The sequence below is a fragment of the Scyliorhinus torazame genome, chromosome 2 (assembly GCF_047496885.1).
Source record: "Scyliorhinus torazame isolate Kashiwa2021f chromosome 2, sScyTor2.1, whole genome shotgun sequence".
Taxonomy (NCBI): domain Eukaryota; kingdom Metazoa; phylum Chordata; class Chondrichthyes; order Carcharhiniformes; family Scyliorhinidae; genus Scyliorhinus; species Scyliorhinus torazame.
This window is the reverse complement of record NC_092708.1, coordinates 63,655,530-63,671,260: the sequence shown is the minus strand read 5'-3', so window position 1 is coordinate 63,671,260 and position 15,731 is coordinate 63,655,530. Positions and strand designations below refer to the sequence as shown.

General features: G+C 43.9%; 1 protein-coding gene across 2 annotated transcripts in view; it reads right to left on the bottom strand.

Moving 5' to 3' along the window:
* LOC140388121 (von Willebrand factor D and EGF domain-containing protein) overlaps positions 1 to 15,731 on the bottom strand; it is a 455,711-nt gene that overhangs the window by 357,401 nt on the left and 82,579 nt on the right. Inside the window, exons 3-4 of one of the 2 annotated variants that reach the window (XM_072471788.1) lie at positions 8,163 to 8,347; positions 527 to 761 (exon numbers count right to left, since the gene is read on the bottom strand). In XM_072471788.1, coding sequence (XP_072327889.1) covers positions 527 to 761; positions 8,163 to 8,347 — 420 coding nt within the window. Of the gene's footprint in view, positions 1 to 526; positions 762 to 8,162; positions 8,348 to 15,731 lie in introns of those variants that run through there. The other variant, XM_072471798.1, reaches the window with a different exon arrangement.

Genomic DNA, 15,731 nt, shown 5'->3' with positions numbered 1-15,731 from the left:
GGTCATAAAGATATCTTCCCTTATCTGGGTCAAAGTAGACACTTTGCAAGCAAAGACCTAAAAAGTTAGAGTAAACAGGTAACGCAGCGTGATGTCACTTCGTTGAGCGGGCAATCCCGATGTGGGATCACCAATAAAGCGGGGAAGCCCATTAATGAGGTGAAAAGGTATTTAAATAAGCTCGTGCATCCTGCAAGGGAAACTTGTTCCTTGAATAATGAGGCACAGGGACGATCTCGCTGCAAGGTCCCGCCAGCGAGTATCTCCGTGTTGGTCTCTCGTAGGATTTTGTGCACATCGTTTGCACCCACGAGCACAATCCCGGCCTATAGCTATGTTTTACAATAAAAAATCTTTGTTTCACATACAGAACATTTGTTAACTTATGTGAAGTTTTTATGGTTGTATCCAATCAGCCCATTCCATCATTGTTATCAATTTGCAATGAGGTCTTTAAACATATCTGTATTAAAGGCTCCATAGGATATTTCAACAGGTTCAAAAATCTGATAATTGATCTGCTAACCTTCAGCAGCACAGTAACCCATGCATCCCTGAGTAGGTTGTAGGTAATACACAAAAAAGGCTCCACAGTTCCTAAGAGATACAGGGATCCGAAATAAACAGCAGTCCTTTGTGCTGCCCATGAAAAATTGCCATGTTGCGCAGGCTGTTAGTTTCTTTACTTCACCAGGACGAGGCAACGAGTTGGAGTCTTTAAGAGAGAGCCAAACTGGAGCTTGTGTGCCACACTTATTCATCTGGGAAGACATAAAATATTGCAAGAAAGGTTTAAATTGTAATTACAAAAGAATGTGCCCTGTAAAATGCATTCTCTACAACTGTGATGCATTCAATTCATTTACAATACAAGAACGATTTGTTGTTTAATGTACTGGTTCTAAGTAACAGATTTGCCAAGTTCAAAACTGTGGGTGAGATTCTTTGGCCTCCCCGTGCCGTGTTTTAGTGTTCCCCATTGGCCGGCGACGGGATCTTCTGGTCCCACCACTGTCAATGCGATTTCCCATTGAATCCACCCACCCAACAGGACACCCACAATGGGGGTGCGACATCCGCTGGCCTGAACAGCCAGAAGATCTCACCAAGTAACTCTGATTGCAAAAAAGCTCTTGTGTTCAATTAATTTTATATGTTTACTGGGGCTGGTTTAGCTCACTGGGCTAAATCACTGGCTTTTAAGGTAGGCCAGCAGCACGGTTCAATTCCCGTACCAGCCTCCCTGAACAGGTGCCGGAATGTGGCGACTAGGGGCTTTTCACAGTAACTTCATTGAAGCCTACTCGTGACAATAAGCGATTTTCATTCACTTTCATGTTGGAAGTTTGATTAAATAGAGAATAAATAAAAATGAATAATGGCCCATGTATTATTTCAGAAACAATGGTTTCTACAGCATTATAACTGATAAATTCTTAAAGATATTGTAGAGTTTAATCACGCCATCATACATTTAGACTCCTTGGTGACAGAGATGGAGTTTAGTCACACAGTCCCAGCTACCTACTCTAAGGAATCGGGCAGATTCTAATTTCTTTTTAAATTTGAAAGTAACCTCCCCCCCACAACTCCTGATGGGATTTGTCAGGAAAGCAAAAGCAGTTTTAAGGGATTTATATTGGTAAATAATAGAAATAAGTTTTGTTTTAAGTGAGTTTAATTTTGTGTGTCTGTGTAAAGAAGGATAAACCTAGATTCATGCTAGACAAAGGTGTTTGTACATGTGGGGGTTTGATTGTTTCAAACTGTGCTTCTCTTGTGCTTAGAGAGGGTTGCGGTGTGAAAAGTAAACAAGTTGACAGAAGCATAAAGTCATTATTTAGCAACCAGTTAGGAGTTTAGTTTTGAGATGGATATATGGCAGCTGGAGACAGGAAGCGAGGAGTCAACATCTCTCAGTTCCACCAGAAGAAACACTGGACAGGGCAAAGGGGCTTCAAAAAGGCTGACCGCTAAAGTCCAGGCAACCAGGGAATTGGGACATAAAGAATGCCTTACAAAGACTGATGTTAGGAGTACATAGACCAAGAAGTTGAACAAGACTGTTCAGGAGAATTCAAAGGAAAAGCAGATTAGGTGCTCTGAATTGAAGAGACAGCTGCAGTAAACAGATTTAAAGTGGGAAAGCAGACTTCAAAAGGTAAATCAAATGTTTGGTGTCATTTAATATAGTTTGGGAATCGATAGTTAAAGCAATTGTGACAAGTTTGTGTAACATTCCAGACAAAAGAAATCCTGAAGGGAGAGGTGTAAAACCTGTAAGTGAATCATTGATGGAAGCAGGTGAGGGAATGCATTGTTTAAAAGATTATTTGAAAGTGTGTCTTTTTGAAAGCGTAATTTGAAATCACTCATGTGGAAGCTGGAGTTTAGTGAGACAAGGTGGCTCATGGCATGCAAATCATCTGGGGGATGTTTTAAGGAGAAATCCACAGATATTCACTTGGGTTCAGAGTGGAGTGTGTCTGATCACATTCAATTAACCTGTGTGCTTAAAGCGACTATGTGTTACAGTGACCATTAAAACTTTAGATAGACTTTGTAGCCTGTAATTTCCTTAAAATGTCTATATATTTATGAAGCGATGGAGGGAGTAAAGGAGTACTGTATTATAATCCAATTTGTCTTGTTTAATAAATGTTTATTTTCCTGTTGTTGAAGGTCCTATGATTCTGTTCCTCCACATTTTCTTAAAAATCTAAAAACTACAATCTTTTGAGCCAGGTGTTCCATTCTGGAATCTTCTCATCCAGTAGTAATACCAACTGGGATCGTAACACACTGGGAATAAGAAAAGGACAAGAGACCAGCATCCTCTAGTTTCTTCACTGTATTTACTGAATTGGAATGGGAGAAAGAGTAAGTGTTACTAATCTAGTTCATATATTGACAATATCAAAACTTTTACCCTACCTAACTCTTCCAAGTTCTGTAATGATTTAGGGTTTCAAAGTCCCTTCACTCTCTAAAGGGAAAAATAGTTTGCTCTCATTTTCATCACGTTACCAAATTCATTCAAATACAACCACTTTGTGAGGCTGAACAAGACCTCCGTGACATTCTATTATTCAGAATTGAGGAAAATTAAGAGTAAAAATGAAATTGGCAGAAAATAAAATAAAGGGGATAAATGGGATTGATGAGTTCAGCTGTCTGAAGGGATGTTTTTATATGCAAATTAACATACCAGTTGGAAAAACAAATGTATACCTATGCGACTAGGGGAACAAAATGGTGGATAGAAGAGATGAATTCAAAGAGGAAAGGTAAGGGAATTGGCATTTATATGCTAAAAGCTGGGTCCACAGGGTGGGTAAGATCAAAGGGAAAGAATGTTACATCCATAGCTTGATAACTGGAGAAAGGGGCATTGTAGAAGCAGCTACCAGTACAGCTACATCCAGTTTAGAATGCAGGCTCGCCTGAAAACAAGTTATTTTTTAAAATTGTTCCTGGGATGTGGGCATCGTTGGCTGGGCCAGCATTTGTTGCCCATCCCTAATTACCTTTGAACTGAGTGCCTTGCTATGCCATTTCAATGGGGCGCAGTTAAGAGTCAACCACACTGCTGTGTGGATCTGGAGTCACATGTAAGCCAGACCGGGTAAGGGTGGCAGATTTCCTCCCCTTATAGAATCATAGAATTTACAGTGCTGAAGGAGTTTGCACCGGCCCTTGGAAAGAGCACCCTACTTAAGACTACACCTCCACCCTATCCCTGTAACTCTGTAACTCCAGCCAACCTTTTTGGACACCAAGGGCAATTTAGCATGGCCAATCCACATAACCTGCACATCTTTGGACTGTGGGAGGAAACCGGAGCACCCGGAGGAAACCCACACAGACACGGGGAGAACGTGCAGATTCCGCACAGACAGTGACCCAAGCCGGGAATCGAACCCAGGTCCCTGGTGCTGTGAAGCAACAGTGCTAACCACTGTGCTGCCACGTTGCCCAGTCAGGAGTGTAAGGACATTAGTGAACCAGGTGGGTTTTTATGACAATTAAAAATGGTTTCCTTGGTCGTCTTTCGATCTTTATTCCTGATTTTTATTGAATTCAGATTTCACCATCTGCAATGGTGGAATTTGAATCCCGGACCCCAGAGCATTACCCTGAATCTCTGGATTACTGGACCAGTGACAATACCACTGCACCACCTCCTCCCCGATTGGGAAAAGGCAGCTGGTTAAAATCCCCAAACTCAAGCAAAGAAGATTATTCCTTTGCTGAAACTGAAGATGGGTTTCCAAAATGTGGACAAATAACCTGTGGGTGGTAATTATCTTCTGGATTTAGCTCACAGAGTTACATATTATTGGACGGTGTTTGGGGAAAAGGGGGAGTTCAGGGAACAAAAGTAGTTCGGAGTAAGGGATAACTTCATGAGACACTGTGCGCATAGACATCAGTGCAGTTGCAGTTCTATTATACTGTATTATAGCTCTTGTTGCATTTTATTTTAAGGTAATAAATATTTTTTTATTAATAGATCACAAAACAACTGGACTGTTCTTCCCTGGTTTGCTTACCTTTCTCACATTATGCCAAATTGAAAATGTACACTACTAAAAACCGCTGTTCCGAGTTACCCTTCTGAGTTTTGAGGTATCTTAACATTTAACATTAGCGACATTGTTAACATTATTTTACCCAAAGCTGAGCTTCCGGTGATATTTTCTCCATCTCCAAGATTGCCTCTTTCCATCTCAGTAATATCGGCAATCTCTGACCTCACTTCAGTTCAACGACTGCTGAAACCTTCTTCCTTGCCTTTGAAGTTGAAGTTCACCTGATGAATGTGTGAGGTGTGAGGTGTGAATGGATGAGGTGTGAAGTTTCAGTTGGGGCGATGGATAGTTACAAGGTAGCGAGGAAGGATCTAAAGAGAGAGCTAAGACGAGCAAGGAGGGGACATGAGAAGTATTTGGCAGGTAGGATCAAGGAAAACCCAAAAGCTTTCTATAGGTATGTCAGGAATAAGCGAATGACTAGGGAAAGAGTAGGACCAGTCAAGGACAGGGATGGGAAGTTGTGTGTGGAGTCTGAAGAGATAGGCGAGATACTAAATTAATATTTTTCGTCAGTATTCACTCAGGAAAAAGATAATGTTGTGGAGGAGAATGCTGAGACCCAGGCTATTAGAATAGATGGCATTGAGGTACGTAGGGAAGAGGTGTTGGCAATTCTGGACAGGCTGAAAATAGATAAGTCCCTGGGGCCTGATGGGATTTATCCTAGGATTCTCTGAGAGGCCAGGGAAGAGATTGCTGGACCTTTGGCTTTGATTTTTATGTCATCATTGGCTACAGGAATAGTGCCAGAGGACTGGAGGATAGCAAATGTGGTCCCTTTGTTCAAAAAGGGGAGCAGAGACAACCCCGGCAACTATAGACCGGTGAGCCTCACGTCTGTAGTGGGTAAAGTCTTGGAGGGGATTATAAGAGACAAGATTTATAATCATCTAGATAGGAATAATATGATCAGGGATAGTCAGCATGGCTTTGTAAAGGGTAGGTCATGCCTCACAAACCTTATCGAGTTCTTTGAGAAGGTGACTGAACAGGTAGACGAGGGTAGAGCAGTTGATGTGGTGTATATGGATTTCAGTAAAGTGTTTGATAAGGTTCCCCACGGTAGGCTATTGCAGAAAATACGGAGGCTGGGGATTGAGGGTGATTTAGAGATGTGGATCAGAAATTGGCTAGCTGAAAGAAGACAGAGGGTGGTGGTTGATGGGAAATGTTCAGAATGGAGTTCAGTTACAAGTGGCGTACCACAAGGATCTGTTCTGGGGCCGTTGCTGTTTGTCATTTTTATCAATGACCTAGAGGAAGGCGCAGAAGGGTGGGTGAGTAAATTTGCAGACGACACTAAAGTCGGTGGTGTTGTCGACAGTGTGGAAGGATGTAGCAGGTTACAGAGGGACATAGATAAGCTGCAGAGCTGGGCTGAGAGGTGGCAAATGGAGTTTAATGTAGAGAAGTGTGAGGTGATTCACTTTGGAAGGAATAACAGGAATGCGGAATATCTGGCTAATGGTAAAGTTCTTGGAAGTGTGGATGAGCAGAGGGATCTAGGTGTCTATGTACATAGTCCCTGAAAGTTGCCACCCAGGTTGATAGGGTTGTGAAGAAGGTCTATGGAGTGTTGGCCTTTATTGGTAGAGGGATTGAGTTCCGGAGTCAGGAGGTCATGTTGCAGCTGTACAAAACTCTGGTACGGCCGCATTTGGAGTATTGCGTACAGTTCTAGTCACCGCATTATTGGAAGGACGTGGAGGCTTTGGAGCGGGTGCAGAGGAGATTTACCAGGATGTTACCTGGTATGGAGGGAAAATCTTATGAGGAAAGGCTGATGGACTTGAGGTTGTTTTCGTTGGAGAGAAGAAGATTAAGAGGAGACTTAATAGAGGCATACAAAATGATCATGGGGTTAGATAGGGTGGACAGTGAGAGCAGATGGAAATGGCTGGCACGAGGGGACATAGCTTTAAACTAAGGGGTAATAGATATAGGACAGAAGTCAGAGGTAGGTTCTTTACGCAAAGAGTGGTGAGGCCGTGGAATGCCCTACCTGCAACAGTAGTGAACTCGCCAACATTGAGGGCATTTAAAAGTTTATTGGATAAGCATATGGATGATAATGGCATAGTGTAGGTTAGATGACTTTTGTTTCGATGCAACATCATGGGCCGAAGGGCCTGTACTGCGCTGTATCGTTCTATGTTCTATGTTCTATGAAGGAGCTGTGCTCCAAAAGCTAGTGATTCAAAACAAACCTGTTGGACTTTAACCTGGTGTTGTAAGACTTCTTACTTTGTTAACACTAGATCTGTCTACTTCAATACTCTCAGGGCATTCTCCCATCTTTCACCATGCGTAAATTTGAACTGATCCAGAACCCTGATCCACATCCTCACACACGACTGTTCACACACCATCAATGTGTTCAACTGCTTAGGTCGCTAGCCTTACGCCAGAGGCTACAGCTTGAGGAGTGCTGCTCCACATCAAGTATAGCTGACTCACCCAAATATAGCTGACTCGCCCATTCTTTATTGACAATCAACCTGTTTAGCCATGTTATGAATGCATATTCCATGCTCAGCAAGTCCTGGAGTGGGACTTGAACTCCTGCGTCTGGCTGGGAAGCAGGCACACTACCACCAGCACTACAAGACATCCCCTCCTCTTTTAACAGTCTCCTTAACTACCTCCGCCAGTCCTCATAGTTCCATGGGTGGCTTTGTTTTGAAAATATTATTTGATTACACTCCTGTGAAGTTCATTGGGACATTTTACAATGTTTAAGGCCCTAAATATATGGAAGTTGATCTTGCAGTTGTTGTAAGTTAATGTGCTCCTTAATTACATTGAAAACCTCACAGATAAAATCTTCCAAAACAAACTGAATAACACTCAAATCTAGTGAATAACATATCGGGGCAAAGAAAGCTTGTTTTGTGAATAAGAAAGAAATTGAAGGTGTGAATCCCTCTAGAGAAATGAAACATTTTCTTTGGAACACAAAAGATAAACTGACATGTATAACTGAGTGAGCACCACCTAGAAAGATAGTTGAAACGGACCAGATAACAGAATCAAGACGCAATGGTTTATGCCTGAGCCAATAGGGTACATGTTCACCTTTGCCATGTGGCTCTGAAGGTTGAATGAAGAGAAAGAAAGTCAGGCAGAAAAATCAGGGGCGAGTTCTCTGATTCACCAGCCACGTGTTTCTAGGTGGCGCGCCACTAGCTGGCAGCAAAATTCTGTCTTCCCACCACTTGTGAGTGGGATTTCCCAATGTAGCCACCCCACACCACCGGGAAACGTGAGCAGGTCTGCCCCACTGGCGGGAAAAGTGAATTGAACAGACTGGAAAATTCTGGCCCAGATGTTCATACAAAGCCTACGCAAATCAAGTTAGTGAATAGGAGAGCAGGCAGGTTCTCTAATCTGCAAGCAATCCTCCCCATCTGATCTTTCCCTCTGTCCATGCTTTACACTTTCAAGACAACTAAATATAAACTGTTAAACATAAAGCAAACAGTCAGGAATGTGAACATGCCAAGATTTATCCAATGTTGTAGTTTTATATGTTCTGATCTTGGAATGAGCATTACACATATTACTAACTTCTATACATTTGGTTGGCATTTCTGCTGGCTTATCTCCGATCATGAAGCGGTACCATCCTGGCGTCAGGGAATGATCACATATAAGGTCCTGGATTGCAAATTGCTGTAGCTCAATAGAATCAAAGTGAATGCTGCGGTAAGAGCTCCGAAGAATGTGATATCCTCCTGGGTAACATTCGGGGGCTGGAAGGAAAAAAAGGTTTGATATAGTGAAGAGCACAAATTTGTTCTGCCAAATCCTACAACTGTACCTTTCGCATTTAACATTAAAATGACAAATCGTGTTAACTAAAATAATCATCTTGCATGTCAGACATTTCCAAAAGAGCTTAACTAGTACCACTGCAGTAAAAAACAATAAACATTGAAGAGAATGTTCCTTGTAAAGGAATGTCACAAATTACATCAGTAACCAATGATGTCAGGAATGACATCAGTAAACATAGTTGCCCAAGTTTCCTATACAATAACAAAGGTGATCTATAAGATTCCCTCATTCCTTTGTTTTCACTTAATGACTATAGTTCTCCCAGCTCAAGTGCTGTTCTGAGATGAAAGGTGATCAACTTCCAACATTGTAGCTCCAAATTTGCTCCGAGAGACGTGTGAAAATTTCTGCGAGTAGATGGTTTGTTCTCCAAGCAAGACACAGCTCATATTAAAAACTCAACATGTAGCGAACTGTATTAACTACTGTAATCAACCTTTGCATCCATACCAACCAAACATAAATTCATCAGTGGTTTAGACAATTTATATCGTGGATGCAGCAGGGAGCGGCTGAAGTGGGAGGGTGGTATCTTTCAAAAGTCTGAAAGGGAAAAGGCAGCTGAAATTGTCAGAACTTTCAGAAGCCACAATGCTGCTTTTTCGTCATTACCACCAAAGTTCGTAAAACTGCAATAGGCAATATGACTGTTAATTCCATTGCTGGTAGGTGACTAGCATATTAACCTTTTAATGACAATAGATTTAATATTTTGGGAACACAGTTGAGGAGTTGGCTAGCTCAAACAATTTATTAAATCATTTATGTTTAGCGTTGTATCGGATCCTCCAAATTATGGTTCTAACTAGACCAGTTTAGTGTTCAGAGCTTATTTTCTGTTGCTGTCCAAATATGAAGCTGATCATTTCGGCTCTGCCACTCATCGTGTGGCAACAGAGGTGGTTATTTTTAAAATTTTGTCATCAAGGTGTTTCCTTTTCTTGATCTCTTCATTCAGTATTATAATTGCAGTGATCAAGTGTTTGAGCAATCTGCTCCTCGACCTCCATCAATAGCACTTTAAAGTAGACACCTAAATTAAAGATAGATCTTTTTTTTTAAATTTAGAGTACCCAATTCATTTTTTCCAATTAAGGGGCAACTTAGCCTGGCCAATTCACCTACCCTGTACATCTTGATAATATACTAAATTTGGCATGTGTTTCACACACTCCTTTTTTGGCATCACCCTTCTTTAAAAAGCAAGCGGGTAGCCAGGGAAAGGGTTGGCCCACTGAAGGATAGGCAAGGGAATCTATGTGTGGAGCCAGAGGAAATGGGCGAGGTACTAAATGAATACTTTGCATCAGTATTCACCAAAGAGAAGGAATTGGTAGATGTTGAGTCTGGAGAAGGGGGTGTAGATAGCCTGGGTCACATTGTGATCCAAAAAGACGAGGTGTTGGGTGTCTTAAAAAATATTAAGGTAGATAAGTCCCCAGGGCCTGATGGGATCTACCCCAGAATACTGAAGGAGGCTGGAGAGGAAATTGCTGAGGCCTTGACAGAAATATTTGGATCCTCGCTGTCTTCAGGGGATGTCCCGGAGGACTGGAGAATAGCCAATGTTGTTCCTCTGTTTAAGAAGGGTAGCAAGGATAATCCCGGGAACTACAGGCTGGTGAGCCTTACTTCAGTGGTAGGGAAATTACTGGAGAGAATTCTTCGAGACAGGATCTACTCCCATTTGGAAGCAAATGGAAGTATTAGTGAGAGGCAGCACGGTTTTGTGAAGGGGAGGTCGTGTCTCACTAACTTGATAGAGTTTTTCGAGGAGGTCACTAAGATGATTGATGCAGGTAGGGCAGTAGATGTTGTCTATATGGACTTCAGTAAGGCCTTTGACAACGTCCCTCATGGTAGACTAGTACAAAAGGTGAAGTCACACGGGATCAGGGGTGAACTGGCAAGGTGGATACAGAACTGGCTAGGCCGTAGAAGGCAGAGGGTAGCAATGGAGGGATGCTTTTCTAATTGGAGGGCTGTGACCAGTGGTGTTCCACAGGGATCAGTGCTGGGGCCTTTGCTCTTTGTAGTATATATAAATGATTTGGAGGAAAATGTAACTGGTCTGATTAGTAAGTTTGCAGACGACACAAAGGTTGGTGGAATTGCGGATAGTGATGAGGACTGTCTGAGGATACAGCAGGATTTAGATTGTCTGGAGACTTGGGCGGAGAGATGGCAGATGGAGTTTAATCCGGACAAATGTGAGGTAATGCATTTTGGAAGGGCTAATGCAGGTAGGGAATATACAGTGAATGGTAGAACCCTCAAGAGTATTGAAAGTCAAAGAGATCTAGGAGTACAGGTCCACAGGTCATTAAAAGGGACAACACAGGTGGAGAAGGTAGTCAAGAAGGCATCCGGCATGCTTGCCTTCATTGGCCGGGGCATTGAGTATAAGAATTGGCAAGTCATGTTGCAGCTGTATAGAACCTTAGTTAGGCCACACTTGGAGTATAGTGTTCAATTCTGGTCGCCACACTACCAGAAGGATATGGAGGCTTTAGAGAGGGTGCAAAAGAGATTTACCAGAATGTTGCCTGGTATGGAGGGCATAAGCTATGAGGAGCGATTGAATAAACTCGGTTTGTTCTCACTGGAACGAAGGAGGTTGAGGGGCGACCTGATAGAGGTATACAAAATTATGAGGGGCATAGACAGAGTGGATAGTCAGAGGCTTTTCCCCAGGGTAGAGGGGTCAATTACTAGGGGGCATAGGTTTAAGGTGAGAGGGGCAAGGTTTAGAGTAGATGTACGAGGCAAGTTTTTTACGCAGAGGGTAGTAGGTGCCTGGAACTCACTACCGGAGGAGGTAGTGGAAGCAGGGACGATAGGGACATTTAAGGGGCATCTTGACAAATATATGAATAGGATGGGAATAGAAGGATACGGACCCAGGAAGTGTAGAAGATTGTAGTTTAGTCGGGCAGTATGGTCGGCACGGGCTTGGAGGGCCGAAGGGCCTGTTCCTGTGCTGTACATTTCTTTGTTCTTTGTTCTTAACAAGAGGTTGCACCTGAAACTTCCTGTAGGATGTGGGTGGTGAGGGATACCACCGGTGTCCCCGCTGACTATACCTGCGGGAAGTGCACCCAACTTCAGCTCCTCAAAGACCGTGTTAGGGAACTGGAGCTGAAGCTGGATGAACTTCGGATCATCCGGGAGGCAGAGGGGGTGATTGAGAAGAGTTACAGGGAGGTAACCACATCCAAGGTACAGGACAAGAATAGCTGGGTTACAGTCAGGGGGAAAAAAACAAACAGGCAGACAGTGCAGGGATCCCTCGTGGCCGTTCCCCTTCAAAACAAGTATACCGTTTTGGATGCTGTTGGGGGGGGATGATCTACCGGGGGAAGGCCCGAGCGGTCAGGTCTCTGGCACGGAGTCTGGCTCTGGGGCTCAGAAGGGAAGGGGGGAGAATAGAAAAGCAATAGTTGTAGGAGATTCAATGGTTAGGGGAATAGATAGGAGATTCTGTGGTCGCGAGCGAGACTCCCGGAAGGTATGTTGCCTCCCGGGTGCCAGGGCCAGGGATGTCTCGGATCGTGTCTTCAGGATCCTTAAGGGGGAGGGTGAGCAGCCAGAAGTCATGGTGCACATTGGTACCAACGACATAGGTAGGAAAAGGGGTGTGGAGGTAATAAGCAAGTTTAGGGAGTTAGGCTGGAAGTTGAAAGCCAGGACAGACAGAGTTGTCATCTCTGGTTTGTGGCCGGTGCCACGTGATAGCGAGGCTAGGAATAGGGAGAGAGTGCAGTTGAACACGTGGCTGCAGGAATGGTGTAGGAGGGAGGGCTTCAGGTATTTGGATAATTGGAGCGCATTCTGGGGAAGGTGGGACCTGTACAAGCAGGACGGGTTGCATCTGAACCAGAGGGGCACCAATATCCTGGGAGGGAGGTTTGCTAGTACTCTTCGGGAGGGTTTAAACTAATTTGGCAGGGGAATGGGAACCGGATTTGTAGTCCAGCAACTAAGGTAGCCGATATTCAGGATGCCAAAGCATGTAATGAGGCAGTGGGGAAGGGAACACTGACAAAGGAGAGTATTTGCAGGCACGGAGATGGGTTGAAGTGTGTATACTTCAACGCAAGAAGCATCAGGAATAAGGTGGGTGAACTTAAGGCATGGATCGGTACTTGGGACTACGATGTGGTGGCCATCACGGAAACTTGGATAGAAGAGGGGCAGAAATGGTTGTTGGAGGTCCCTGGTTATAGATGTTTCAATAAGATTAGGGAGGGTGGTAAAAGAGGTGGGGGGGTGGCATTATTAATTAGAGATAGTATAACAGCTGCAGAAAGGCAGTTCGAGGAGTATCACCCTATTGAGGTAGTATGGGTTGAAGTCAGAAATAGGAAAGGAGAAGTCACCTTGTTAGGAGTTTTCTATAGGCCCCCCAATAGTAACAGAGATGTGGAGGAACAGATTGGGAAACAGATTTTGGAAAGGTGCAGAAGTCATAGGGTAGTAGTCATGGGCGACTTTAACTTCCCAAATATTGAGTGGAAACTCTTTAGATCAAATAGTTTGGATGGGGTGGTGTTTGTGCAGTGTGTCCAGGAAGCTTTTCTAACACAGTATGTAGATTGTCCGACCAGAGGAGGGGCAATATTGGATTTAGTACTGGGTAATGAACCAGGGCAAGTGATAGATTTGTTAGTGGGGGAGCATTTTGGAGGTAGTGACCACAATTCTGTGACTTTCACTTTAGTAATGGAGAGGGATAGGTACGTGCAACAGGGCAAGGTTTACAATTGGGGGAAGGGTAAATACGATGTTGTCAGACAAGAATTGAAGTGCATAAGTTGGGAACATAGGCTGGCAGGGAAGGACACAAGTGAAATGTGGAACTTGTTCAAGGAACAGGTGCTACGTGTCCTTGATATGTATGTCCCTGTCAGGCAGGGAAGAGATGGTCGAGTGAGGGAACCATGGTTGACAAGAGAGGTTGAATGTCTTGTTAAGAGGAAAAAGGTGACTTATGTAAGGCTGAGGAAACAAGGTTCAGACAGGGCTTTGGAGGGATACAAGATAGCCAGGAGGGAACTGAAGAAAGGGATTAGGAGAGCTAAGAGAGGGCATGAACAATCTTTGGCGGGTAGGATCAAGGAAAACCCCAAGGCCTTTTACACATATGTGAGAAATATGAGAATGACTAGAGCGAGGGTAGGTCCAATCAAGGACAGTAGCGGGAGATTGTGTATTGAGTCTGAAGAGATAGGAGAGGCCTTGAATGAGTATTTTTCTTCTGTATTTACAAATGAGAGGGGCGATATTGTTGGAGAGGACAGTGTGAAACAGATTGGTAAGCTCGAGGAAATACTTGTCAGGAAGGAAGATGTGTTGGACATTTTGAAAAACTTGAGGATAGACAAGTCCCCCGGGCCTGACGGGATATATCCAAGGATTCTATGGGAAGCAAGACATGAAATTGCAGAGCCGTTGGCAATGATCTTTTCGTCCTCACTGTCAACAGGGGTGGTACCAGGGGATTGGAGAGTGGCGAATGTCATGTCCCTGTTCAAAAAAGGAACTAGGGATAACCCTGGGAATTACAGGCCAGTTAGTCTTACTTCGGTGGTAGGCAAAGTAATGGAAAGGGTACTGAAGGATAGGATTTCTGAGCATCTGGAAAGACACTGCTTGATTAGGGATAGTCAGCACGGATTTGTGAGGGGTAGGTCTTGCCTTACAAATCTTATTGAATTCTTTGAGGAGGTGACCAAGCATGTGGATGAAGGTAAAGCAGTGGATGTAGTGTACATGGATTTTAGTAAGGCATTTGATCAAGTTCCCCATGGTAGGCTTCTGCAGAAAGTAAGGAGGCATGGGATAGTGGGAAATTTGGCCAGTTGGATAACGAACTGGCTAACCGATAGAAGTCAGAGAGTGGTGGTGGATGGCAAATATTCAGCCTGGATCCCAGTTACCAGTGGCGTACCGCAGGGATCAGTTCTGGGTCCTCTGCTGTTTGTGATTTTCATTAATGACTTGGATGAGGGAGTTGAAGGGTGGGTCAGTAAATTTGCAGACGATACGAAGATTGGTGGAGTTGTGGATAGTGAGGAGGGCTGTTGTCGGCTGCAAAGAGACATAGATAGGATGCAGAGCTGGGCTGAGAAGTGGCAGATGGAGTTTAACCCTGAAAAGTGTGAGGTTGTCCATTTTGGAAGGACAAATATGAATGCGGAATATAGGGTTAATGGTAGAGTTCTTGGCAATGTGGAGGAGCAGAGAGATCTTGGGGTCTATGTTCATACATCTTTGAAAGTTGCCACTCAAGTGGATAGAGCTGTGAAGAAGGCCTATGGTGTGCTCGCGTTCATCAACAGAGGGATTGAATTTAAGAGCCGTGAGGTGATGATGCAGCTGTACAAAACTTTGGTAAGGCCACATTTGGAGTACTGTGTACAGTTCTGGTCGCCTCATTTTAGGAAGGATGTGGAAGCTCTGGAAAAGGTGCAAAGAAGATTTACCAGGATGTTGCCTGGAATGGAGAGTAGGTCTTACGAGGAAAGGTTGAGGGTGCTAGGCCTTTTCTCATTAGAGCGGAGAAGGATGAGGGGCGACTTGATAGAGGTTTATAAGATGATCAGGGGAATAGATAGAGTAGACAGTCAGAGACTTTTTCCCCGGGTGGAACACACCATTACAAGGGGACATAAATTTAAGGTGAAAGGTGGAAGATATAGGAGGGATATCAGAGGTAGGTTCTTTACCCAGAGAGTAGTGGAGGCATGGAATGCACTGCCTGTGGAAGTAGTTGAGTCGGAAACATTAGGGACCTTCAAGCAGCTATTGGATAGGCACATGGATGACGGTAAAATGATATAGTGTAGATTTATTTGTTCTTAAGGGCAGCACGGTAGCATTGTGGATAGCGCAATTGCTTCACAGCTCCATGGTCCCAAGTTCGATTCCGGCTTGGGTCATTGTCTGTGCGGAGTCTGCACGTCCTCCCCGTGTCTGCGTGGGTTTCCTCCGGGTGCTCCGGTTTCCTCCCACAGTCCAAAGATGTGCGGGTTAGGTGAATTGGCCAATGATAAATTGCCCTTAATGTCCAAATTGCCCTTGGTGTTGGGTGGAGGTGTTGAGTTTGGGTATGGTGCTCTTTCCAAGAGCCGGTGCAGACTCAAAGGGCCGAATGGCCTCCTTCTGCACTGTAAATTCAATGATAATCTATGATTAATCTAGGACAAAGGTTCGGCACAACATCGTGGGCCGAAGGGCCTGTTCTGTGCTGTATTTTTCTATGTTCTATGTACTTCCACTGTTAGCTAAGCAACAGAC